The 27,797-nt window shown below is 37.9% G+C and overlaps 1 protein-coding gene across 1 annotated transcript in view; it reads left to right on the top strand.

The window, feature by feature from the left end:
- The window catches only part of LMBR1 (limb development membrane protein 1), a 66,770-nt gene extending 46,347 nt beyond the window's left edge, over positions 1–20,423 (top strand). Inside the window, exons 8-17 of the mRNA XM_017819403.1 lie at positions 1,147–1,211; positions 2,309–2,381; positions 7,893–7,973; positions 8,971–9,047; positions 9,309–9,386; positions 10,295–10,368; positions 10,604–10,694; positions 12,164–12,230; positions 16,462–16,623; positions 18,547–20,423. Of these exons, the coding sequence (XP_017674892.1) occupies positions 1,147–1,211; positions 2,309–2,381; positions 7,893–7,973; positions 8,971–9,047; positions 9,309–9,386; positions 10,295–10,368; positions 10,604–10,694; positions 12,164–12,230; positions 16,462–16,623; positions 18,547–18,629 (851 nt within the window). The 3' untranslated portion in view covers positions 18,630–20,423. The remainder of the gene's footprint in view (positions 1–1,146; positions 1,212–2,308; positions 2,382–7,892; positions 7,974–8,970; positions 9,048–9,308; positions 9,387–10,294; positions 10,369–10,603; positions 10,695–12,163; positions 12,231–16,461; positions 16,624–18,546) is intronic.
- The last annotated feature ends 7,374 nt before the right edge of the window (positions 20,424–27,797 follow it).

Here is a 27,797-nt window from a genome sequence, read left to right as displayed (position 1 = left end):
CGGTGATTTGGAGCATCACTTCCTTTCTCTTTTCTCCTTTTCCTGCAGGCTTCCTCTGCAGTAAAGGAAGACTGACTTAAGTTAGATTTTTGAATATCTTGTATTTTTCCTGTGATACATAGAAGTTACAGTGAAGCACTAGTTAATAAAAATAAATGTAATCCTTACTATAAAATCTTGTGTGCTTCTGTGCTTCTCCTTTTTTTTTTTTGGCAACACTTTTATTATAATGGAAACTATAAATATATAACCTCCTCTGTGCTGTTACAAATTCCTTCATCTCCTACAGGTTTCAGTATTCGAAACCTGTTCTCCCTAAACTGTTACTTTTTAATAATAATTTTCTATTAGCACATTGAGCCTTTCTCCCAAGAAGCATATGTGCAGCGTTCCTGGAAACCATCACAGGCTAGGATCGGAAAGGACCCGTTGTTATTTCTTAGCAAGTAGCTTAAACTCTGGCAGCTGAGCCTGTTACCAAGTGAAGTTACAGGATGACTTTCAGAGCAAAGCGGCTTTGGGATCTCTTGACCTTGCAGCTATACCTGTGCTAATAGTTGTAATGGGCCTGAGATGTTCTCCAGTGCAGTGGCCAGCCAGTGTCATTCCATTCAGGATATTGCAGTTGGCAGAAGGTGTCTGTGTATGTCTTGCCTCATGATAATGGTTCCTGGGATGCATGAACTCCAGAACTGCACTGAGAATTGTTTGAGAATGTGCTAATTGGCTCAGGGCAGATCATACCAGGGATAGTTCTAGCAAAATACTGGTGTGGGCAATCCATTCTTAAAGCCCCGGAATGCATCCTGGCACTGCTGGATTTACTAGTGTAGACATATCCTCTGGTGCCACATGCTTTGAATAAATAATTAGTTGAGAAAATTTTAAGATATCTGATAATATGATGTTCCTTGTTGCCGAAAGAAAAAAATCACAGTTAAGCTCTTGAAGGGGAGAGATGCTCGTCTTGTTCAAAAATCATATGATTGCAATGTGCTTAAAACTTCACCTTTGGACCTTGAAGCTCTTGCAGTTCTCTTCAAAACCAAGAAATGGTTATGTGTGGAATAGCACAGTGAGTGTCCAATAAAAAATTGGTCTTTTTCTTACAAGTGACTGTTTTGCATGCTCTCTCTTCCCCCACAGTGTGCACGCCAGTGGGGCTCTCACGGATGTTTACAGTAATGGGTCAGTTGCTGGTGAAGCCGACAGTAAGTGCCACACAATTCTGTCCTGTGCAACCTGTGCGAAGGTAGAATGGCATTTGGGTACTTTCTTTTAGCATGCTTGCACTTCTATGGAATTCTGACTTCAGGTGATCAGAGTTTCTATAGCCATGACTTGTGTACTCATTTGAAATTTTTTATATAGCACAAGAGCCTGTTTTTTTTTCCACAGAAAGTTTTTCTTATAATAATACAAACTTCCTCTGATTTTTCAGTTTTTATCAATGCTACTAGTATTATTCATTGCCAGTATTCCCTACTGTGTTTTACAAACACCTGAAAAGTGTGGGTTTGTTCTGAGTTCAGGAGCAAAGGATCCGAGAGCAAACAAAGGCTGTATAACAGGAAGGGTACCTGGGGGTACACTTAGATGGGTGAAATGTGGGTAGTTGGCATAGCAAAGAACTTTTTATGCACAGATATTCTTCTGTTCACATCCTGAGTGCTGTGAGGGATGGGAGAAGTTTGTACCACGTACAAGTGCTCTAGTGATTGGCTATTGCATTTCCTTGTTCATAGTTACTAAAATTTGGGTGCACTTAGTCTTGCATTCCTTTTCATTGGTCAGTTCAATCCTGGAAATACAAAGATAATATGTACTGTTTTGCTATCCATAAATTTTAATCTCAAAGCACCTGATAGTAAGGTAGACAGACTTAATTTATTTGGTTTTAGCTTCCAATAGCAATTTATATTTGCTTGAAATACTGGCTTCTGTGAAAAGTTAACTTTTTAATATCCTTTTTCGAAATCTGCAGTTATTTTTGTTTAAATCGAGTGTGAGGGTTGATATGATTTGAAGGTAGGTCAGATATACTGTTCCATCTCTTTAGACTGAAACTGAACGTAAATAAAAACTTAACAGGAAGTTTACTTGCAGTAAAGAAACAGATCTGTAGCAGAATGGAATAATGTTTCTGTGGAGTTCTCATTTGTGTCAGTATTGTAGACTCCATATTTAGGAGTGTAGACTCCATATTTAAAATATAGGTTACTGGAGCAAAGTGAACCTGATTATATTAGTGCTGTCAGGAAAAAAAATGCCTCTGATACTCAGTTCATGTTTGTGTTTCCAAATACAGATCCTGGAAGACCTAGATGAGCAGATGTATATCATCACTTTGGAGGAAGAAGCAATTCAGAGGAAGCTTAATGGTATGTATGGTATGCTTGTTGTGATTCTCCTCCAGATGCAGTATGTAGGGTAGAATGGTTCTGCTCAGGAGCATTGGTCTCACTGTTTTCTCTTAAAATTCAAAATTTTGACATCTTAGCGTGTAGAAAGCGTTATATGTGTGTGTTTCATTGCTCACTGGGTTGTTCAAGATTGGCCCTTATGTGTGTGGTTCCCTTTGGGTTTGTTTTTAACATGTTCATCAGCTCTAATGTGTGAATGTTGTGAGTAAGCAACTGAACAGTGACCAGACCCACAACTGTTACTGCAAAATATCTTGACTTGGTAAATGACTCAATTTTAACCTTGTCTGAAGAACCACTGTAAGCAAAAGATTCCACTTCCTACAATGTGCGTTTTGTTTTCAATTTGGAGGGTTTTTTGTGTTTCAGTTCATTGTTATTCAGAATCTAAGGCAATAATCCATTAAAAATCAGAGCAGTCCTTTATATTCTAGGAGCTATTTGATGAATTTAATACTTTGAATAATTATATTAATAAATAATTAAAATACATAATTATAAAAATATAGACTTCTTGTATTTAATATTACAGTCTTGCGTTTCTTAATAAGGTGTTTCTGTTTGGAAGTATTTAAAAAACAGTATGAAGCTTTGGCTTCCAAGAGAAAGAGTATTGCAACATGGCAGGTACCAATTATGGAAAATGTATTGGTTCAGTAAACCTGGAAATCACGTGCGGATCTTCTGACTTGCTTTTAACTGCACAGATAAGCCATCCATCCACAATTCTTTCAGGTTGGAAAACCAAAGAATATTCATGTCATGACAAACCTGTTGTTGTGCTGTCTTATGTCTTATTTTAGTCTTCATTTTCTTAATTTCCTGCTTTTTCTCTCCTACTTTTCAGTCTTCTGTCATATATCTCAATCCTTCCTTCTTTGAGGTCCAATAAGTCTCCTTTCAAAGTTACTTGGTGAGGGAAAGTACCTTTGATAGCAGACATCATGGTGGTCATCTTTATTCCAGTGTTTAAAAATTCTGGAGATGTAATGATTTTTTTGTGCTAAAATCAGCCATTGTTTCAGTTTAAAAGTAACATTCACCTTTGCTTTTTTGGAAGGCCAGGTTTCTATACTATTACACATGTTTCTATGTGCAGTCACATACAGGCACACAAAAAGGTGCATGCAGTGAAGGTCTTTGAAGCTGTGATAGGGTAATTATGATTATTCTGTGTGTTTGATGTTATCTGGGAACTGTAAGATATTTGTTATGAAGTATTTTATGTTGTCATGGTGATTGTGCTTGTGTACGACAAAAAAACGACCTGATGGTTATTCAGGTATCAATTAGAAGTAGTACAGGGCAGGTTCTGCTGTTCAGGTAGGGAATGTGATTATTTAGGTGATGCTTTTCTGCTGTTTTTCTGTGCAGAAGTCTGTGCAACAGTTGTTCATATTGCAGTTTAATATAACTCGTGGGGTGGACCTAGTCTGTGTGAAGGTGTCTGCTAAATGGGTCTGGATTTAGGACGTGTGCAAGTGGCTCCCCAGCTGCTAGTGAAAGACTGGGTTCTCTTTCAGCACATGGGTTGGTATTCAGTGAAAAGTGGAACGACAACCCACCCATGGTCCAGGGAGCACTCACCAGCCTACTGCTCAGCGGTGAAAGATGTGGGGGCTTAAATGTCCTGTGACAGGAGAGGGAGCTGAATTCCTCTGTTTCCCATGCTGAGGAAATGGCATTGGCACCCCCACCTGAAGGAATGCTTGAAAAACCATCGTTTGGTGTACAGAGAAAATTAGTGGACTTAAGCTGAAAAGTAAATGAAAATCTAAACTTGGATATAGCACGTAGGTTGGGGCCAATATATGTGCAAGAAGATACTCTGCAGGATTTTTGTGAGTAGTTAAGTAAATTTAAGCATGGTTCTCACTTAATATGGCAAGCATGGAAAGCTTCATCTTCTCTTCTAGAAGTCTTTCTAATGCATACAAATTATGCCAGAAAAATAGACATCATTATTGCCAGAACTAGGAAGGCTCGTGCTTACCATGTTTATTGCATTTTTAAAAAATGTGTACAAATGAAGGTGGTACTAATTACGTCAGTAAATCTAGTGCTGTGATGTTAGAGGCCATAATCTGTGTTTTAACACAGAAACTGTGTAAATCTCTTTGTTGCTGTATCACAGCAGATATAATCTGGCTACACATTTCCCCTGCCACGGCTATTGCAACTCTTCCACAGTGTTGGTGGTGGAAATATATGTGCTAAAGTAACCCTGCTGGGCAGGTTTGCAGTGAAGTGTTCTGAAATATATACTTGACTTATATATATAACCAAAGAGTTCAATTTTTATTAAAACTGAGGAGGACCAGAGCAGGGGCTTAAGCGATACTTGATGACTGTAAAGCTCTTCGTATTTGAAAATAAATCTAACTGTGAAACTGTAGATCTTCTTTGTGGGAACTAATTTTCTTCCTCCTCAGGTGTCTGCAGTGTCTAACTGAAAATTGGAGGAGGAGGGAGGGGAAAGTTTGATTGTGTTATCTACCCTAGTATTTTTATCTATTGAAGAGATACTGGGCTTTGGGAAAATGTTTGTTTCCAGTGTATTATATTTCAGTACCCACATCACTCCTACAGTCGAAGAATAAAGCTGGGACTTTTTTATATTAAAAGAAAAAAGTTGCCTTCAGCTATTAGTTTTCCTGAATCCAAAGAGACGGGTGGGGTAGGATCAAAAATACTTACTTGATCAAAGTTATTGGCTCTGAAGGTATCCTTACCTATGTAAGAAAGATGAAAGGTGTTGTTTTTATTGCACACTAGTAACAGTGTAATTTTGAACTAATTGGTGTTGAACTGCCAATCACCTTGGGGGAATGCAAATAGATACTCTTACAATTTCCTTTGAGGTACTGAAATCTTATGTCGGGGCTGGAAGAAAAACAGAATAATACCGTTAAATTGACCTTAAATGAGCTGCTTTGTGGCTTTCTTGGAGAATCCCTTCTAACTTTTCATTGCTAGTCCAAACAAGTCTCGTCTACCAATTTGATTTATTGGCTAGACAGCGCTGACATTGAACTTTGTGCGTGTTTGAAATAAAGCTAATGTTAGAGAGCTTTTAAGAATTGAGCTGCATCCTTTTCAAATACTCTTTTGACTGATCTGAAACTTTGCCTTCCCCTCTCGTAAAATATCCTTTTGTATAGCAACCTGTTGTTTGCAACTGCTTTTAAGGAGGAACTACAACAGCACTTAGATATGATTCAGGATTTCTACTGACCTGTCTCTTGGGGACCTAATGTGATCATACTGACTTTGCTGAAAAGACTCCTATGAAATCAGTGTTTTGAGCTCTGGATTTTTATATTGAGGGGAGAAAACAACATATATATTCAATTGAGCTTTTCCTCAGAGACCCCTAAATCAGTTATGGAGAAGAAGAAAGTGTCAGATACCGACTTGAGTTTTCCTTCTTTTTCAACTGTTTCCATTAAAGTTCTTTTCCCACTGAGCTCTATATCTGTCCTTTTCCCCACCTCATAGTAATTAGTCATTCCATAAAAAAGATGTTTTAGATTTTTTTTCAGAGAGAATGCATCAGCACAAAAGCTTATTTTTATAGTGATAAGTAGCTTCAGGGGCTTTTTTTAAAAGACATGACTTTTTCTGAAAACCCACATTATGATTACTCATTGAAAAACATGGAGAAATTAAACTGACATTCATATTTCAAGCACTTCAGGTGAGTAAAAGTTGTTACAGAACAGTGTTTGGAGGTCTTACTGGTTAGTCCTGGGATTAGAGATATTTATATATTTGAAGCCCTGTAAATATTACCCCCCACACATTATGTCACTATAATCCAAGATAAATGTTTAGGCGTAGCACAGAGGTTATGTGTTATATGCAAAAATGTGTGTGAAGAACATTTGATTAAATGTGTAAAAATTAATATTTGAAACAGTTGGATGTCTCATTGATGATTTGACTGCATTGAACAAATCAGTATTAATACTCTGCAGTAAAAAGAGTAACCTTCTTTTCTTGTACTGAGATCGCTGGATGGATGAGCAGACAACAGAAAATAAGGAAATAATGAGACTGGACTACAAAGTAGTGCTAGTGTGCCAGCAGCCTAAGTGCTGTTTACTTTTTGTAGCCAAATGATCAAGATATGAGATAAAAGCCTGGAGAAGAATATTAATCTCATATTAAAAAAAGTATCTGGAGCATGGTGCTACTACAGGGCCCACAGCCAAAGGTGAGGCTGTGGGTAGGGAATGGCCAACAGGTGAAGGGTGTGAATGTAAATTGAGACAAATGATAACAGGAGAGGACTTTGGATTTGTTAAGACCTTGAACTGTCACTGCCACAGAGTGTTTTTGCAGAGTGAGATTGGTCTAGAATAGACAGGGAAAATATGAACTCTTATTTTCAGGTGAAATTATTGAGAAATAAAAGGGATGAAAGTGGGGCAAGGGTGAGTGGAGGGTGTTTCTAACTTATCTGAGGAGGAATATTTTCAGTTTGTGATTGCAGAGAGTGAAAGCTAAAGGAGGAATAATGAGATGGGAACTGAAACAGCAGATTTCTAGTCATCATTGCAGAGCTGTGTCAGTACCTGAACATTGTGCAGTGTTTGTGGAGGAACTGGCATCAAGGAGGGAAACCACTGGGAAAGAGAAGTGGTTGGAAGAGCATGGAAGGTTGAAGAGAAAAATAATGGAGAGAGAAAATGGGCTGGGTTTCCTAGAGGCTGTGTAGGGATAGGAAAAAAAGTCGCTGAGCAACTTTTAGGGAAAAAATTAGCAGGAAGAAAAGAGTTAATATTATGGTTGTCAGTTTTCAGCTGCTGCAGAGGAGAGAGTATGAGGAGTTGCACAACAGTGACACAGGTATGCTGTAAACTGTGAAAAGGAAAGTGGAAGAGTATGGCCTTGTGGGGTTGTGGGCAATATCTGATTGTGGCTGTCAGAGGGGAGCTCTGTTGCACGGAGAGACTGACAGATCAGGCAAACTGGTATGAGCAGAAGACATTTTACCAAGCAGGTCAACAGTATGCAAACTGAGCTTGCTGAGGAAAGGGAAGGTGGGGCAGAAGCTGAAAGTGGAGCTCTAGACACTTTGGAGGCAAAGCTCCGCTTTGCCTTTGTGTTGCTGAGTAATAATGCCCTTGAAGGCAAGAATCATATAGGGATGCAAGAGTGAGGCATTTGACACATCCTGCCTGTCATGCTGTGGTCATTGGACCTGTGCAAAAGCTTAGCCATAGCTGTTCTCAGCAGGACAGGCCTGGATCACAGATCACACTGAAACCTCTGATGTGCTGAACTCTGCTGGTTAGACAGAGTTAGAGGCTCTTGACTGTTTTTTGAAAAGCAGTTGAAGAGTCTCAAAGAAACACCTGCAGTTTCAAGTCACAGGTGTTAATGTGATGCTTCCTAAATCTGAATTGTCACCGTGTGTCTTACACTACTTAGTCTCATCCAAAATACTGTGTTCTTTTTTAAAAGGTGTATCTTCCACAGTGGAATACCAGACAGTAGAGCTGGAACGGGAGCTTGAAAAAGTGAAAAGCAAGAAAACAAATCTAGGTAATGAACTTTTCCAGTGTTTCCTGTGAATTATAGTTCAATAAATGACCTTAAGGTGCTGTGTTTAGCTTGTATCAGTGGCTTGATTGATTGCAGTTTGTTCTTAACCAGATTTGTGCCCTACAAATTGTCATAGTTTCTATAAATACACGACACAGAATCCTTGCGCCCCTCCAACAAACAAATTTAAGTAGCGACTCTGATTTGGATCTTATTTTTAACATAATTTTAGAGAAATTGAAACACTTGACTTCCTTGCATGGAGCTCAATACTGTGGTCTTCTCATAATTAATAATATGTTTATGATTATTTGTGTTAATCTAAGACAACACTTTTCCTTTTTGACTTCTTTTTATAAAAGTCAAATTGTGTTAAAGAGCAGTAAAATAATTCTTAGCAGGTTTGTGTCTTTTAAAACTGAAAAGTGATGGCAGCAACTCAGCAGAGATTTCCTTACTTATTCAAAGGTTTGTGGGATTTTTGCATTTATCAATTTGTTGTGTGCAAACTAAGACTGGTAAGAAGGAATTGTGGGGGTTTTTTTGCACATGCTGGTGATGTCCAGTGAAGTTGGTCTTGTCTTTCTTGCCTTACAAGAGGAAAATACCATTTAAATATCAGAAATTCTGTTCTGTCCCTTTAGGTCCTGCTAATATATACATGTAAACAGCATATTTTTAAATTCAGTGTATTTTCAACTTTGTAGAACTGCTGTGTGCCAGGAGAAGAAAAAGCTAGGGTAAAGCATGCAAGAGAGAAAAATCTGTTAGTTCTGTCTCCCCAGCCTTTCTCTAGAGAGGCTTCATATTTTTGGCATTGCTTTGTACAGCTCTGCAGGGGGGATGTTTTTATGAACTGGTTGATGTTTGTTCCAGATAAAGTTACTGTTGTTACCTGTAGGTACAACAAGAGTTTATAGATAGCTGAATGATTCTTACTTGTTATATTCAAAGGTGATCTATGCTATTAAGCTTCTGGTTTTTCTCTTCTGGACAGAAAGGAGGAAAAAAGCTTCTGCTTGGGAAAGGAATTTAGTCTATCCAGCTGTCATGATATTGCTACTGATTGAGACGGTAAGAACTCTCGCTCCCTTTTTTTTTCTCCTTTTATCTTTTTCTTTTTCCTCAACAAAAATTATGAAGAATTCTTTGTTTGTAGGGGGGAATAATTTTAAAATTTTTGGGTGATGTGTGTTTAAGCAACAATCTTGATATTTCTGGATATTTCTGGACCATTTTAAAAGAACTTGACATTATGGAGTCCGATGGGGATAAATGTATACCTTTTAAGCATGTGGAATACTTTTAAGTAACAAGACTGTTTCTACTTTATAGTCCATTTCTGTTCTCTTGGTTGCTCTCAACATTCTTTACCTGTTGGTAGATGAGACTGCAATGCCAAAGGGATCAGGGGTAAAGTAAACTTTTTTTACGATTTTTATAAGTTTGGTAAAACTTTGGAGTCCTTACAGAAGTGCAAGTGAGAACTTCTGCTTTAATAACACGGAAACTAATGAGCCTTGACCTTGACTTTGCTTCTAGATTTTGTTCCTGTGCAAACACAAACATTTATTACATGTCATGTTATAGTGAGTTCATATGAAAACTAGTGCAGAAGCTTTATGTAGATACAGTGATTCAGTAAAGCAAAGCTGTAAAGTTTGTGCTTTACTTACATCTTCTACTTTCATACAGACTAGTAATGTTCAATTTAAGAATCTATATTAAAAAACAATATGAAAAGCTTGACTTGGTTTGTGTTCCTCTTAGAAAACATGTCATTTTTTCCTTCTTTACTATAAAAATACTTGAAGAAAGTAAAGAACAGCTCATTGACTCATAGTATCTTTAATCACGAGGGCTGTTTTATTAACTTTGTAGTGCTTTCCCCAGGGCTTAGCTGGGTATGAGCTGCCAGAGCTGTACAAGGTGTTCAGTGTGATGGCCACTCTGCCAGTGGTGCTGTGAACAACTAGAAATGTGTAACTTTGAGGCATCTTATTTTAGTTTCCAAAGCAGTGGAGTATGTATAAAACACAGCCTGGTGGGTGGGTGCAGAGTGCATCCAAAGTGAATCATTATCCCTTCTGTCTTGGCAACACATCTCACTGCAGTTTCAAAGCTGCTGATGCCGTTTCATGGGATGTGGGACTTGCAGGTTAGGACATCAGAACACCCCTAAAACACTGTATTCAGAAAAGGCTATATTCATGGAAGATGTTAATTTTTTGGTCCTGGTAGATGTTAACTTTATGAAGTGTTATGTATCTTATTAAATTCTGTGATTCTGTGAAATTATGCAAAGTTTTTTCTTCTTGTAGGGGCCTGGAATAGGAAATGCCTCCCTATCCACCTTTGGCTTTGTGGGAGCAGCACTTGAAATCATTTTGATTTTGTATCCTTTCTGTAAGAATTCTGTCTGTTAACAAGTATTCTATCTAGTTTTCTGGGACACTGGTAATTTACTAAGACACTTGCCTGTAAAGAAGAAAGAGATAGGTCAGTCCTTCTCAAACACTTGAAGTGTTTTTGTTTCTTTTTTCTTTAGTTCTTAAGACTTTTAGGAGACTGCTGAGAACTTGAGTGAAGCTTGCATTCCTTGGAGGTTCCTTTTTCCTTGATTCTCACAGCTATCTCATGGTATCCTCTGTTGTTGGCTTCTACAGTCTTCGTTTTTTTGAAAATTTCACTCCCAGGAAGGATGACACAACTATGACAAAGGTGAGGTGCAGTCTGGGACGGGGATGGCCCCCTCCTCTCTTTCTTGCCACCCAAGACAAACTGACTCTCTTAGTAATTGCCCTGAATGGCTCATTTGCAGTGATCAGTATTTGTTTGTAAGCTGCGTAAACACAAACTGGAAGATTTTCAAAATGCTGAATGAGTGGGAAAAAGGATGTGCTCTGTTTAGTTTGGATGGCATCCATTCACTTGTAAAAAGCCGGGAATGGCAGAGCTTGTTAACTGGCTATAGAAAAGCAAGTGAAAGAACTTTTTTCAAAGAAAACGTATTGCTAATGAGTAACTTTGATTGTGCTAACTGTACTTCAGGGAGCTTGTTTGAGTTCTGAACAACGTGGTTTCTAGAAGTAATACAGACAAAGTAATTCAAATTTGAATAATTAAACTAAGACTGAGGAGCAACATTTAGCAATCTGAAGCTAATTTGACTTTCTACAATTTACCACTAGCTTCTGAATAATAAATGCTGTTACCTAATGCCTAGGTTTTTGGCAAAATATTCCCACAGCTGACAAGGGGAGGTGATCAGTAACTAAGGAACAGATGTTGAATTTAGTTAGTTTTTCAGTGTGTTTCATTGTTTGTGTTTTGTTGTGGGCTTTTTGGTTTTTTTTAAGTAATGGATGAAGATATTTTTACTATAAATTGTTGGAAGGGAGAAAGTATGTCAACACACAGAATGGTTATACTAGATAAGTTGTAGAGAGTTGGAATGCTCTTACTGTTTCCTTTTAATTGTTTACAGTATGCCAGAAATAGTGTAGAGATAAATAGTGAATGCACAAATGTCTACCTACTTTCAAAAAGTTTTCAGGTTCGTTTTTTTTTCTTTTAGATACTGATAGAAATAGGACTGAAGAAAATGATCCTTTGTGAAAGAAAGTTTCAATTACTCTCTATAAAGGCTTCACAAGAACTAGAGTAAAATCTAACAGCTGTGAATTTTTTCGTACTATTTAAAGTAGACAACAGGCATTGAATTGAAAGGAAACTCTTTGTTGTAATTTTTTAAGTAATGCTAATCCTGCAAGCAGTTACATCCAAGGCTTAAGCTGATGATGTATCAGTCGTCTCTTCTAAGCCCATGGAATGATTCTTTTATAAAACGTTTGCAGGAATTAAGTAAACAGTTGATGCTTTGCAACGTGGTAGTTTTGAATTATTTTGAATCTAAGCATATGTAACACTTTGATTAAAAAGCACACGATGACATATTTGATTTTTTTCATGGATCATCTTCATCTTGTGTAACACCATATGGGAAAGTGTGACAGAAGTCAGCCAGACTAACAATATATTACTGTATTATTAAAGTAAATTGCTTTAGGTTTAATTTGTAGAATGTACCTTTTAAGAATTCTTCTTTTTCATCTTGACCACTGTTTTTCTTTGTGTTCCCTTCAGCAATCTGATTTATCATTTAACTACTGTTTATCATTTTCAAACAGATCATCGGGAACTGTGTCTCCATCTTGGTGCTGAGCTCTGCTTTGCCAGTGATGTCGAGGACACTGGGTAAGTGAAATGGAAGTACAACACACTGTAATAAAGGATGTTTAATTGAATTTAAAAAAACCACCCAACAACACAAAAGAACAACCTCTAGCTGTATTTTAATTTGCCATCATTTTCAATGGAAAGAGTATGTGTGCATGGGCTTCTTTTCTACGCCAGAGTGAGCTGTTGAATGTACATTCTACGTACATGAGCTGCAGAACATACTTTCTAAGGAAGAGATGCGAAGCATTTTCTACAGAATATATTCTTTTAAAAAGGTAGGTCAGATTGGAAACTTAGAACAGGAGATGAGGAGAGGAATAGTTATGAAAACTGATTGTCTGGGGAAGTATAAAATAATTTCATGTTCACTGTGAAATTACAGTGCTCAGTTTCTGTCAAAAAACACATTCAGGGATTCCAGGTAAAACATTTGAGATAACATTGAGTGAAAATGTCTTTATAAAAACAGTTAATGACCCTTCATTTGTTAAGTTTTTTCTTTATCAGCAATGATACCAGGCTACTTTCACTTTCTCTAAAATAATCTGCTTGTATTTTTTGTTAGTTCATTTTTCAAATTAAAAAATTCGGAGTCCAGTGTAGCAGAGCTGAAGAACTTCTGATTCTATTGTTAAGAACTGGCAGTAGCATTTGAAGTAGTTAAACTGTTTTAACCAGTTTGAAAGACGTTTTGTATCTTCACCTTGTTCAATAAGGTAATCTTCAGCTTGAATTCTTGAAGTTAGATTTCAAGGCTATTATATGTTTAAGTGGTGTGGAATTCTTGCAGCTAATGTGAATTTCATTGGGAACATTAAGTGGAACTAAACAAAAGTCTTCACCTGTACAAGTCTTAAATACAAGATTAGAAGTTTTGGCTCAGGCCTACAGACCAGCAGTGCGTGCCCAGCAGTTCTGCAGCTGATTTTCTTTTCAACCAGAATACTGTTGAATCAAGAGTAGTTAATGTTTTCTAGTAAACTACACTGTATATTGCCACACTGGGTGTATCTACGGATGAGGAGTTTTAGTAGATTTAGTAGTCATTTCTATAACAGACAAAAAAACCTCTGTAATGCATTTTGGAGCGTTGAATCTTAAAATATGCATTCTAGAGCTCATTTTTAAAAAATCTCTAGTAAAAGTTCACAAAAGTGCAAAAGAATAATTCAAGTATTTAAAGTAGTGCAGTTTTAAAATACAGACAGTACAATAAAGATCTAAGCAGTAAAACGATTCTAGCACACAGAGCAAGATGTTATGTTGAAAAATCAGTGTTTCAGAACAGAATTAAAATGTTAGTTTGTGTCCAGTGAGTTACTGCATTCAAGAATTGTTTAAAAGAAAATAAAATTAATTGTTAATGATCCATGAGATTAAGAGTTGATAATAACCGGATTCTGTGGCAGTAAGTGTACACGCTGGGTCCATTGTTGTCTCATAGGAAACAGATTAATGGTAAAACTCACTTAAAAAACAGACTAACAAATGAAATTCCTGAATAGTTTGCCATAGAGATAAATAAAAGAAGAAAAAAGATGGAACAATTAGCACACAGCTAACAAATGCACAGTCACAGCTGTCCAAACAGGATTAATAGAGTGTATTAGAGTACAGTGAGTCATGTGGTGCTTTGCAAAAATATCAATGTGTGTTGCACTACATGCCACCGCCCTGTGGCACTGAATAGATGAAAAGAAATAAATATGTTAAGCAGATTCATAGTCTTTTCTCTTTATTAAAAAAGCAAGTTTCTAGACTATACTGAAAAGGCTGGACTTTATCCTTATGGGAAAGGTGAAAAAGCAGAAGTTATCTGATACGTGCACTGACCTTCTTCAAGTTTTAAAAATGGAAATAGAATTTTTTATGTTTCATAGCATTCTTATTAGATATGTAGGTGATGGATGTGTCTAATCTGTCATTCTTCCAGAACTCCAGGAAAGTTTTTACTAAAATAAGTTATTCTACTTAAATAAGTTAATTCATTTTTCCCAGAACTTTTCAGTCTTTTAGCAGCCCTTCAAAAATGTTTCCCATCAGCACCATACTGCTAACCACCGAGAAACAAATTAGGAACAGGGCACTTAATAGTCAGGAACACAGAAACAAACAATTGCAGACAAAATGGAAATTTCTAATATACAAAAGTTCTCCTAGAATTCTACTCTTGAGCGTTATGTTTAAGTAAACAGGGATTTTAAACTTCTTTGTATGTACAGTCTAAAAACATACTATTTTTTTTAACCTGAAGAATTCTCTAATAGTTTATTTTGTAAATTGTCACCAGCTTTTGTGTATATGTATTTGGAGCAGTAGAGATGCAGGTTTCTATTCAATTACTAAATAGTTTTCAAATTAGTCTTGTTTTTTTTTTTTTCTCTGTGAGCTCAGTAGGTATTTCTTCTGTAAGAAAGTCATCCAAAGCTTTTTATCTCTTTCTCCCACAAGTTTGCGAAATGTTACTGTGTCAGATCTTTTCTCATGAGCAGTGACATTTTTTATTTGTAAGAAGAAGTTGAATGTAATATATGGACAGTATTTTCCCACCTGCTCTAACAGAAGTGTCAGGGTTCATTTCTGTTTGTCCTTGTAGCACTGCTCTGTGGGTTGCTGTTCTTCTGGACCTCTTTGTATCAAGGAATGTTATTCCTTTTCCAGAGAACTCTCTCCTCGGTGTTCTGCCTGTTTTGTTTCTTTTCCTCTAAAGCTCTGGAAGACTGTACATTCAAATCTGACTTTCTCAATTTTCCTGTAACCTCACAGTCTGACTGAAACACTGCTGCCTTTGGAAATGTTAAGGACACTGTTTGCCTTTAAGTGGGAAAGCAGTTTATTGTCCTTCCTCTCTTTACCAGTTAATTCAGGCAGCCATTTTCTTCTTTTTGTGGTAAGATCTTCTGAGCTTTTTTGATATTTCTCCCTGTTGCTATTTTGATCAGCTTCAGTGATTGTTTTGCTTCATCCTTTGAAACTTTTTCTTTTCATTTTCGTCATTTTGGGATCTTTTTTTGATGCCGAGTACAAGAATTAGGTGTATCTTAACATTGTGATAATTAGCTGCAAGTCTTTGGTATCCAGTCACAATGAGATTCCTAAGTGCCAAGCTTACCCTTAAAAGGAGGGTAACTGACCCTTAATTCTGTCTCTCTTCGTTTATTATCACTGTTGAAGTCAGTTCTTAAAAGACCCCAAACCTTTACGAAATAACATAACAGAAAACTCACTTCCAGGAGCTTCAGAGCCAGGGCTGTTTTGTCATTGCCTCATTTGGTGCTGCTGTGTTAGTTCTGGGATAAAGCAAATCTTCTTTTGCCTGTTGTAAGAACAAGTTTTCCTGTGACATCATCTATGCCAGAGGTTTTTTGGGAATATAATGGTTTAGCAATCATAGATAATGGTTTTGTGGGTATCATCTCAATGTTCTGCCATTTATTCAGTGTGGTACTTGATAAGACTTGACAAAAGAACAGCCTATGGTTCTTCCTCTCCTGCTTTCTGGGATAGGCCCTACAGCTTGTAGACATTTCCACGAGTTGGAAAAATTGTGTTCATTTAACTGTAGTGATTGACAGGCCTTTGATCAGCACAAAGCCCGAGTGTCAGGGTTTGAGATGCACTGTGAAGGAGACCTGTCAGCACCGTCTTTCAGCCCCATACTCCATGGCTGTAGTGGTGGGTTTATCCAGGAGAAAAACTGCAGTTGCAAAGATGTCTTTAAACTTTGGTTTCAAAAACAATGGCTCTGGAAAAACACTTACAAAGGCTTAGTGTTTACCACAAGATGTTGTGGCTCTCATAGAAAGGCTCTTTCCTACCTGTATTTTTTTATAAGAAAGCCCATGGGGCATTTCATCCTTTCTGGAATAAATAAGGATTTCATAGAAACTAAAGTTTCAAGCAGTTTTCATGCTAAAGCTAGATTTTTTTCCTAGTTTTATTTATTTATTGAAATTATAAAAGCCAAGTTCTTACCTAGAATAGACAATTTCAACTCACAGTATTCAAGCATTTTCCTAGGAAATTTAGGAAACATTTTGGTAAGGGTTTTGGTATAGTTTTATAGTGGTCAACAAAGTAGAACATGATCTTGAGAACACTGTCTTGTGCATTTAACGGTGTGTCTTCTAATGTGTTGTCTGAAAGAAATCTGCATTCAAATGTAAATGTAATAGAAATAAATTTTTATGTTTCTTAAAAAAATGTTATAAATATTTTGATCTAAATCTTACATGCAATTTAACAGGAATCACCAGATTTGATCTGCTTGGAGACTTTGGAAGGTTCAACTGGCTGGGGAACTTCTATATTGTACTATCTTACAACTTGCTCTTTGCTATCATGACAACATTGTGTCTGGTCAGAAAGTTCACTTCTGCTGTGCGAGAAGAGCTCCTGAAGGCATTAGGTAACACAGCTCTGAGAATTCTGTTTGTGCTTGAAGATTTCCTTTCTCCATTGTTGTTGCCTTGATGTGCATGCTACTGGTAAAGTTCTGGAAACTTTTCTTTTGGTGGAAGTTTCCGTAAGTTAAAATGAGGATTCACAGCATTGCGGTTTTTTCTGAAGAGTCCAGAGCTAAAGCACAGTGTTGATTTTAATGATATGTGAGACTTGCTGATCTGCAGTTGGATTTTCAGCCTTTGGAGAGCACAGTAATGAGCAATTATTACAAACCAGAACTGCAGCTTGTGTATGGGTTGGCTGTTTTTTGTTTAAAGCAACTTATTAGTTCCCTAAAATAGTGGAGGTCTTCGCTGCTTTGTTGTGATGCTTTTTTCCAGCACATGTTAAGAAAATCTTTGTATGGAATATACAGAATCTTAGCAGATGTCTGAGTCAAACCTGTACCTGATATAACAAAAAATTTGATCAAATTGTGCATTCATATTTCTTGATCATAGAAGAAAGACTTGAAACACATTTGATACTAAGAGGATAAAATGTACATATGTATTGTTGTTGCTACATCTTGTCTTTACTAATTAACAAGTCTCCTGTCTTTTTAGATCCTCAGAGTGGTATTTGCTTATATTGTGAGGATTAATGGTGAAACTTAATTGTTTCTTTGTAACTGTGGATTCAGTTTGCAGCATCTAAAAGTTGCTCGTTAATTTTCACTGATTACTGCTTTCAGAGTTGTGATGCTGAAACAAATTCCAAGCACTTCTCAGAGTGCACCTCTGCTGGTAGCAAATTAGGTTAAAATTATTGTAAAATAATTATAAATAAAGTGTTAAATAAAAAACTATGTATGTTGAAGGCAGTGTAACAGACCTGAAAATGCAGGAGCAGTAGGGTAGGTGGTCGCTGAATTTGACACAAGTAGGGAGTTATAAACCCTGAAATGTCCAGATTCCTGACAAAAACTGAATTTGTTTTCACTGCTGTACATAACAAACAGTGTCAAGAATGAGAACCAAAATTGGCCTATGACCAAAAAGAGTTCATGTAATATTGGGACTTACAAATAAGACACTATTGAGGAGTTTTAGGTTCTTTAGTAGTGCAGTCAGTTTTGGAATTCCAGCAATGCAAGAAATTTAACTTTGTATGTCATGTCACTTGAGTAAAACATTCAGTATAGTCTACACTAAATGAATTAGAAGCTCTTTCCATTTTTGATCCTTAATTTTAGAGGCTTGATAGGAGACTTCAGAGAGGAACTGTAGCAAGCAAGGAAGGACTGATATCATGCCTCTTGTGAATAAAATATGTTTAAATTTACCATCTTTCTTCACCTCCCCCTCCCTCCCCCAAAAAAGAGTAATTTAATTACTTGCCTGGGGCAGGATGTGAGACTTGAATTAGCAGTAATAGTAGAGAACTGTGCAATAAGAACAAATGGCTGGAAACTGAGATAAATCATAATAATGTAGGCCTAAAAATGTTATTAGACATATAAACACTTTAGAGAGGTGATATGGTCATCACCAATGACATTCGGATCAACAATGGGTGATTTTCAGAAAGATGCTATAGTTTAAAAGAAGTATTTTAGGTAATTACTTAGGTCTTTGTAGGTTGACAGGGTAAAGTATTGCAAGTCTTTCTTGGTTCTTAACATCTAAGCCTGTGATTTCAGCAATGTTAAGTTAGGATTCTCTGGCTTCCATGCTTGTCTGTTTTAATGGGGTTTTCTCACTTAAAAACCACTGAGGGAATTTCCCAGAAGTAATTCTTACCGAAGCTAGAAGGTCAGTTCTGGTCTTCAGCAAATGTGAAGTCCTTAACCACAAAGATGAATTTGGATTCTCTGTATTCTTTTGAACTCATGTATGCATGAAACATGGGAGAGTCTGGGTTTTATCTCATTCTTAATATTTTGCAGGATTAGATAAACTTCATCTATCAAACAATCCAAGAGACTCAGAGACAAAGCCGTCCGCAAATGGCCATCAGAAATCACTGTGATAACAATCACCTGCAATCAACAGAGCTGAAAACATCAACCTCATGGCATTCCCGTCATCTCAGCAGCATTTTTAGATTGCTTTTAGTTGTTGTTAGTTTGGGTCCAGCCTTGTCTCATTTTTGATGCTCTGTGCTTCTGAGGAAGTTAGGTGTGTCACATTCTTCTCTTTCCAGTGAACTTTTGGTCTGCTTGTTTATTTCCCAGTAAGTTAGTGCAGGAGGTGCCTTGAAGACTGGAAACCGAAGAGAATAACGCATTCCTTTTTATTTGTTGAAAGTCTCACATCTTTATTTTTAAACTTGTTACCATTTTGAATGCACAGTACCTCCTGTGTTACACAAACACAGCTATAAAGAATAACTTTGGGACTTGGTTAAAAAAAAAAAAAAAGAAGAAAAGATACACTTGAAGCCCAATATGACCCTTACTGGAAATGTAAAGTACCTGGAGTAGGCATCCTTGATGGGAGACAAACAGTTCTACAAGAATGTCTTAAAAATAGCAGTAGCTGGTGGAGATCACAGTTCTCTTTGTGTTGGATACAGTAGGCTGTGTCACAATGCTTTCTTGGAAGGCCAATGTTTTCAGCTGTCTGTCCTTAGCTCTAAATGCCAGGTTGCTTTACTGGTGGTCAAACAATGTCTTATTGAAGTCCACATGAAGATTACCTTCAGTGTTAAATCTGAGCCTAGTATGCTTTGTAAAAAGCTGTGTAGACCCCCTGTCACAGCTCTTACAGTTCTGTGAGCTACTGTGCTGTGGAGGTCCTTTACCCTTCCCAGTACCCCCCTGTAAAATTCTTGATGAACTACTGTGTGTAAGCAGTACTTGTAATCAATGCAAGGAGCACAGGCCTAGGAGGCTGCAGTTGCAGTTTTCTACAGTCTTTAATTTGAAGTAAATTTCTCTGAATTTGTACTCCAGTTACCAGGATTTCTGTTCAGTGGCACAGTTCAGTGTCTGTCACTAGCCTGTTTTTTTAATGTACACATGAAGATGTATATAGGCCTATATGTATAGATATCGTAAATTAAGATTATAGAGATGAGATAGGTGGTTTGATAAGTAAAACTTGTGTGTTCAATCTTGGTAGTTTGAATTTCTGCAGTGTTACAGTTTAACTGCTCAGAGGCCTTAGATTCGGGATGGCATTGGTGGGTGGTAACATCCTTTCTCATAGCATTACTGCAGCCTTAGGAATCCTGTAGCAGTTTACAGTAAAGAAAAAAACCAAGTAAGTATTCAAAATCTGGTTGCATTTTCGTCCTGCTTCAAACAGATTGGAATGGGGACATGTTCAGTGAGTGCCCATCATGTAGGGAGCCAGAAAATGTTCTGTTTATTTCCCATTTCTATAAAACAACTGTGTCAGTCTGTCTGTAGTTTGGGGTTTTATATGTGATCAGTTGGGGACAACTTGCTTTCCACTGTGGTTCCGAAATAAGGTAAACCTTGTGTCAGAAACTCTTTGACTGTTCTCCTGAGATGACTGCTCTGGGCTGTCGCCCTTATTGCTGTCTGTGTGAATGTCTGCTTGGTTTTTTCACTAAAGTGCTTAAAAAATCAAGCTCCAGTACACACGAGGATTTCTCTCCTTTTTTTTTTTTTTTTTTTAAACTGCCTTTTCTGACTTGATCTGGGGCATAATGTAAATATTGCTGTAGTAAATATGATGCTAGAGAGTTACTTTTTTGTGTGTGTGATTGGTATAAATTCAAGGCTTATTGAACTGACTGTTGATGTGTTGTACCAAGTCTTGGAAGACAAAGTAAAATTGCTTGATTTCACTAAGATTTACAAGCATCTTTTCTGTTGTTTGAGTTTAATGCTGACACTTTAGAGAGAAATCTTTATCTGAGTCAAAGTTCTGCAACTAAGAACAGGGAGCTGTAACTGAAAGTTGTTTTAAAATGTGTTTACATTTAAAATATTGGGAGATATATTATTAGGGGCACCATTCAGATATTCTCAGAGCTTGTAGCCCTATGTGTTAGCATTATAGTTAAAAACAACTGAAATGTGTCCACTTCTTCATGCAAGTCATTGTATGACCAAAATTGTCCTCGTGTCTTGATGGGACTGATGAATTGTGGTGTGTGAGACCAGTTAGCTGTATAGAAATATTTTTGTTACAAAATTAAGACAGTTATTTAAATACACTCTGGGAAACTGAAGAAATTAATATTAGGAATACACCAAGGGAGTGTGAACCATCCTTGGTCTTGCTCTTCATGCCTTTGGAGAGATGTTTGTCCTGACACCAGTGACCCAGGAACACAGAAAAGGGTGGATTATACTGTGTGTGTGGTTTCTGAAATTGAGTTGGGCAATTACTTAAACTAAGCAGAGGCAGTTCCTGCTGAGAAGCACCCAAGCTTCAGGCAAGGCTTTAAAATTCATTTTCAAAACAAGCATTGCAGCCTTGACTGTCCCCACCCCTTCTGCTGGGTATTGCAGGCAGATGTATGAGTTAAGCTATGTATGGAAAGATTTTACACTGGAATCTGTGGGATAGTTGAGATGCTGTGTGCTTTCCAAGGTGGACGGGAAATTCAGAACTACCCTGTGCAACTGCTGACAGTGTTTTGATTTAAAATGAGCTGTTGATGTTGTGACACTGTCCACATTAAAATACACCTTTGGCCTTGAAAATGCTTATGCAAAACTTTGTTACTGCGTGTAAGATACAGGTCACTGTATACTCTTCACAGAACATATTGTCACTTAAATACAAGCAACTGGTAATTCATTAATGGATATTGACAGTACATTCCTAGTATTTTGACTCATGTAGAGTCAGGTGTTCTATACCTTCAAGGTATATACAGCTGATCTTAGTAACATTAACATCTGCCTCACTTCTTATGAGGCAAAAGCACGTCAATGCTTCCATCTTCAACTAGATACCACGCAAGACCAAAAAATAGATGTAAACTAAGTGTTTTAAGTTAGCCATTTCTTGGCTTTATTCTGTGTTGGTAGCACAATATTAAATGGAGTGGCAGAACTGTAATATTGTGGGGTTTCTAAGCCTAAAGCACACATGCTTATCACTTTTAAGCTAAAAATTAATGGTATTGGTTACTGTACAGGTAACAATTTTTGCATTCATAGGAAGCTTTGTTTACTGTCTGTAATGTGATGTTTATCTTTGTCCCTGCTCCTCCAATACTTTGACCCTGTTGACTGTTTTAGTGTCATAGAAATTAAAGGATTTGACAAGTTGTTTTCCTTGTCTGGTTCCCAAGTACCACCTCGAGCACCACAGAGGGGAGGGCAGGAGCTCCTGCAGCCGTGTGCTCAGTGGGATGGACAGTGACACTTCCTCCAGTGTGTCACCAGGAGTGGTGAGTGCCCAGGGGCTGCAGCCCTCCTCTGTCCCACCACGTCTCTGCTGCTCTCCCGTGTGTCTCTGCAGCAGCTGATGCTACTTGAGGTGCTCACATGTGCCTACTGCTGTGTAGTAAAGACATGATGGCCCTTTTCTTAAAGAATTTACTGTCTAAATTAGAAAGGAATAAGGCAGAAACAGGTAGAAAGGAATAAGGTGGAAACCTCTTCCTGCATATGGGCTTTCCTTGAATTCTTAAATTTTTTTTTTGTTTTCCTTTTTCTTTCTTTTCTTCCTCTTCCAGAAGTGGGATGGTGGCGTACATATAGCAGCTGAGCCTCAAGATCATATTCTCTGATCTTGAAAATAGCAATTTTTTCTAATCTAGATGAAATCATTTAAACAGAGACAGGACACTAAGGCCTTACACATAAGTAACCTCTTTAAAAGAAATGTGCTTAGTTTAATTTAAAAAAGTATTGATGTGAACTGTGAACCTCTAACTGCTTTAATGAAATAAGATCCCCTGCTCCTTAGCATTAGGATTTTTGTTATTTTAGTGCTGACTTGAGACAATATTCCCTACACTGACTTCCCTCCCCGACCCATGACTATTGAATTTGCTATTGGTAAGCTGGCAGGTTATTTCAGTCACATTAGCAGTATTTGAACTCTACAAAAATGCTTCTTTTGAATTCATCCCATTCAGGGAGAGCAGTCTAAGCCCACAGCCACCACTCAGATGGTGATATAACCTCTGCCCCTTTTTCTACCTTGTCCCCTGCCCTTACCTCAGGCAAGGTATACACAGTCTCTGTTGTATGAAGTTGAGATGGTCCTTTCTGTGATCTAGGTGTGAGATCAGCCCGTGGTGTGTCCCTCTGCCACACACAGTTCTAGGTTCTGAACTGGGTGACTTCAGGTGGGGATTGCACCCTTGGGTTTCCAGGTGATAGCTGGGGTGTTTTTGAGCTGGAGCTTGTTGCTTTCGGCTCTTTAGTTGGGGCTCAGAAGTTGTTCAGGATCTCCTGTCTGTACATGACTGTGCAGTCATTCTCTATTTGAATGGCTTCTTGCTGTCCCAAGAGTGCTGCATGGCTCTGAGAGGAACTGTGTCCCCCCAGACCACAGTTGTTGCACTTTAACAATTAAAGCCTGAGAATATTGGTCAGAATCTTAGGAAGGAGAACACATCTCATGAGGAATTAATGCTAAATGTGGCTTCCAGAATCCCCACTGTGCCCAGTAATTGGGGAAGGGTGGTAGGAAATGATGTGAGCTCACCTGTGCAGACTGTTTGATTATATTCCTAGTCAGTCTTTAAAATTCCATGTTACTAAAACTATATTTAAAATCCTGAAGTTCATGGAATTCGGGGGCTGATGAAACTTTTTTCTAAATCTGGCCTTAATTCTTGAAGACATCTAACATCTCATCTTGCTTCCCTTTTTTGTGTTTTCAAGTCATTCACTGTCCTACTCGGTGACGTTGATGTTTAGAACAGATACTCTTCTTGATCCAGACAAAACATGAAATAGCAGAAGAGGAATCTACACAGATCTGATGTATGCACTGTAAGAAAATATACCAGAAGGCAGCTTTAGTGGAAGGTTTTTGAAATGTTTCACAGTTGAAGCACCTAAAACTCTTCTTTCTAAGAGAAAGAAGAAACACATATCATTAGTATACAACCGTCAGTTGTAGGGTTTCTAAATACGCCAGTAATTCACTGACACTGAAAACAACTTCATCAATTCTTAAAATCTGTTTTGTGATTCACAGTGCAACGTTATCTTGGACTTTGTAGAAGCCTGTGAACTTCTGAAAATATCTCTTGGCAACAGAAAACCTGAGGATGCTTGCTACTTCTGTGTTCATCACCATATTTTTTCAGTAACTTTTAAAGTTTCATTTATTGCTGTTAGATTTTTTTTTTAATATATATAGCATTAAATGTTTTAACAAATATAGAAGGTGACTCCAAACAGCCAGTGGTGTCAGAAGTATCCTGTACATACTGATACTCCTGACATATCTAATTCCAAGCTATTTAAAAGCTGTATCTGTATGAAGGCCTCACATAAACACAGAAATTAGGAATTCCTAATTCTTCAAGGTGTTTAGGTGTCTGAACGTTCATATGTACCTACATGAGAATTTTGGGATGCTGCTTCTAAATGTTTGTTGATCACTAACCTCAAGTGTTGCTGTTGCTTCTGCTCCTCCTCCCCCCATTACATTAAGTTTTATAGTCAGCATCACTGGATGAAGCTCCTTCCTGAACAGGGCTTTATTTTGCATTCCTCATATATTTAGTGCTTCCATAAATACCAGCTGTTGAAGTTTTGGGGCACTTGCTTTGATTTTAATATATTTCTTTTCTCACATAGCCTGTACAGAGACATTCCCTAGTTAGAACTGTTCCTCCCTCGTGAAAATGTTAGCATTTATTCATTAATTTTTTGTTTTACCACTAGATTCCATTTAAACAATCCTGTCACTAGAGCATCCTCTAACAAATTACCAAGAGATAAGTCAGTTTGAATTAGGAGTGAGAGGGAAAAGGTTTAGTCATTGCATATATTTGTGATTTTTAACTTCCAGTGGCGTGAGGCAACCAGGCCCTTTCTCAGTGGGAGTGATGTGCTGGTACAGCCACTCTGAGCCTGTGCCATGCAGTCACTGCACAGTAGCTGATGTTCTGTGGAACTGCTGCAGTTCATCTGCCGTGGGATTTATGGGAGTGGGACCACAGCTCTCTGTGCCTGCTGCCTCACTCCATCAGAGAAGGACACACATCATGTGGGCAGTGTTCTCCTCAGTCAGGCTTTGTGTGGTCCCAGGGTGAGGATTTCCGTGTGTTTTTGTACCTTTGTATTTCATGTGTATGAGCATGTTTTGGACCTTCTCTCCTCGTGTAAAGTGGTCATTCAGAAAAGTGGCATGATGGCAGTACCTGTGCTGTGGATACAATGGATGTGTTGAAATGCTTAAGGAGAAAATTAATTGGTGCATGACTTCCCCATTTCCACCTAACCATGAGTTTTTCCAGTCTGGACAAAAATTCTTAGTCACAAAATCTCTGTGAGTAACTTTCTCTCCCCGGCTTTATATAACTAAAAAAGTTGAGCCACTTACCATTTCTTAAAGGTAGGTTTCAAAAGTATTTTTCCCTTACCTGCTATGAGTTCTATTGCTTTAAAAACAAATGGATAGAAAATGAAGATACATTTGGGTCACGGATTTGAAATCTCAAAGTGTGTGCATGAAACACATGTATATACAAAAAAAGGCTACATTTCCTTTCCTTCCCTGTGGGGTTTGAGACCCAACCCGATGTTACCTAAATAGAAAACACACATTGCTCTTGTCTCCGTGGAAATTTGTCTTTAAAATTCCCACTGAGGAGACAGAGAACATTCTCAGAGTGCTGCTGGCACTCTGATCCCTGTCACCTGGGACCAGGTTCACGTGGGCTTGGATGATGCGACCGTAGAAGTACGATTCTGAACCGGTGTTTCTATGGCTGTTGGTGCTGCTGGCTGGGCTGTAATGATGGCAGCAGACACCTTCTGTCATGCACTTTCAGGTTTTTCGTTGCAGTGTTACTGGTTGAGATCTCAGTTTACAAAAAAAATTAGAAATTACGCACAATCTGAACCGTGTGAGGCTGGGAGATGTTGAATGGGGAATTGGTGGTCCCCTCTCGGTCCGGTTTGTGCTTAAGGCTTTGTAAACTCAATCTTGAGCAACTGACTTTCCTTTCACGTGGATGTATCTGACCAAGGTATAATACAGCTGAAAAATTGTGCTTTTAGCGTTACTTAAATCCAAACAATACCTTCTCCCCACCAAACCTTTCCCAGTTCGTTTTAGGTCATCCAGGAATACGATTTATAATGTTCTCTGTTGTGGATCCTTTGTTGTGTTACAAAAATAAATGAAAATACTTGCTGCCTTAGGTAGGCTGATTTTTTTTTTCTTTTTGTGAAAAGCAGTGGTATTGTGTTTTTTCCTTTGTTTGAAATGTTACACTGAATGTTTTGTAGGAAGATTTTTTTTTTTACTGTGTTTTCAATAAAGGTAAAGTGTGATTTATAGCAGGGTTTTGTGCCTTTATTTTTTTTTTTTTATTTTAAGCAATGAAAAACCAAAAATCTCTGTGGCATTTTGAATTATGCTGCCAGCAATTGGTGTGAATAGTTGTGTTCCTCCCTTCTCTTTCCTCCTCCCAATTTAACCTGCTTTTCAGATTCTCCAATGGCTATATTTCTAAAATAGCTGATGCAGGGAATGTGTTGGAGATTCCTATACATTCAGAGGCATCACAGCCCTGTGTTTTATGACAGGTGTGCAATTAATTTGAACCCTCTGCTTTAGGCCAGTGGGGATTGTTTATAGGAAAGTATGGTGATTATGTAATTTGTAAGTAATTTTCAATAGCTTAATAGTTTGACTGAAGGGCAATTTTTAATGTATTAAAAACATGACCACCATGTTTCCTAAACTGTCTGAAACTTAAACAGCTTCAGACTTTAATTTCCATTTCACAGGAGCATTTAGGCTGTTTTTAAAGTTCAAGAATCATGTGGATGGAAGGGACCTGGAGGTGTCTGATCCATCCAGCTGGGCAGGATCAAACATACCTGCCTTATTCCTGGTATTTAACCAGGCTGGCAGGGACTGTCTGTGGTGTGATTGCTGTGCTGTCTCTAGGCAGTATATTCCAGTGTTTAATTGTTCAAGATTTTCTAAATGTCAAATGCGAAGGGTCCTTGCCGCGCTCTAAGCTTTAATTTGATTCTCAAACATCCACAGTAAAACAAGTCTTTCTGCTTGCACCAGCTTTTTCCACACCTGAAAGGTTACATTTCCCTTTATCTTCTATATAGGAAATGACCCCCAATTCCCTCAACTGTTTTATGCAGGCTTCTCGTCATCCTTTTTGCTGCCTGTGGGGATGCTCATGCGTGCCTAGAAATGCAGAGCTCAAGTGGACACAGAAACCTTCAAGCTTGAGCCTTGGCAGTACATTATGTCTTCAGTAATTCTTTCTTCTTTTTTTTTTTTTTTTGACAAGCAGTGAGAGAAGAGGCATCTCAGTTGTTGTCCTCAATATGGATTTTTATGACCTACTGCCTTAAATATATTTCCACATATTGCATATAGGCCTGAGAAGTCTTGTCTTCGTATCTGAAGATGCTCCCACCTGTGCTCAGCAAAATAAATACCTAAAAGCAGTGAATGCTTTTCTTGAACTTAATCATCTCCTTGAGTGCAATCCCAGCTTGCTGTGGGTTTCTCCCAATGCACCACAGTATCAAATCTCTGCAGGGACTCACACAAGTCTTAGGCTTGCCTTTGTGTCACTTCTCCTAAATAGAGCAGTTTTAAGGACCATTTTAACACCTGTACCATGACCATACAACATGAGCCTTTTTCTCCATGCATTTCCTGTGAGTGAAAACCTGATAGGAAAACAAGGAGCCATTTTTTTTCAGGGAGTGTGGGTTGGGAAGTGGAAGGTGAGGTGGTAGAAGGGTTGAGCTTAAGGTCAGGCAGCCTGATGGCACGTGAACACTTTCCTATTGTTTAATTTTTTTTTTAATGCTTCCTTCCTACTGCTAAGGTGACCCTTCATAGCATATATCAGAATATTCGAAGTCAACTTTTCTAGACCCAGAGAATCAACAGTCCAAATCCTAAAAAAAGGCCACAGAAAGTATGTGAAGAGCCCACTTAACCTTCTAAGATTTCGTATAAACTTCGAATTTCCTGAATTTTCTGCTAAATATCAGATTTGATCCCATGTGTTCTTTTGATTCTGTGGTCTGAT

Source organism: Lepidothrix coronata, unplaced genomic scaffold (genome assembly GCF_001604755.1).
Source record: "Lepidothrix coronata isolate B3197 unplaced genomic scaffold, Lepidothrix_coronata-1.0 Scaffold74, whole genome shotgun sequence".
NCBI classification, from domain to species: domain Eukaryota; kingdom Metazoa; phylum Chordata; class Aves; order Passeriformes; family Pipridae; genus Lepidothrix; species Lepidothrix coronata.
The sequence above is the reverse complement of the archived record's forward strand: the minus strand, read 5'-3'. Positions and strand labels throughout refer to the sequence as shown.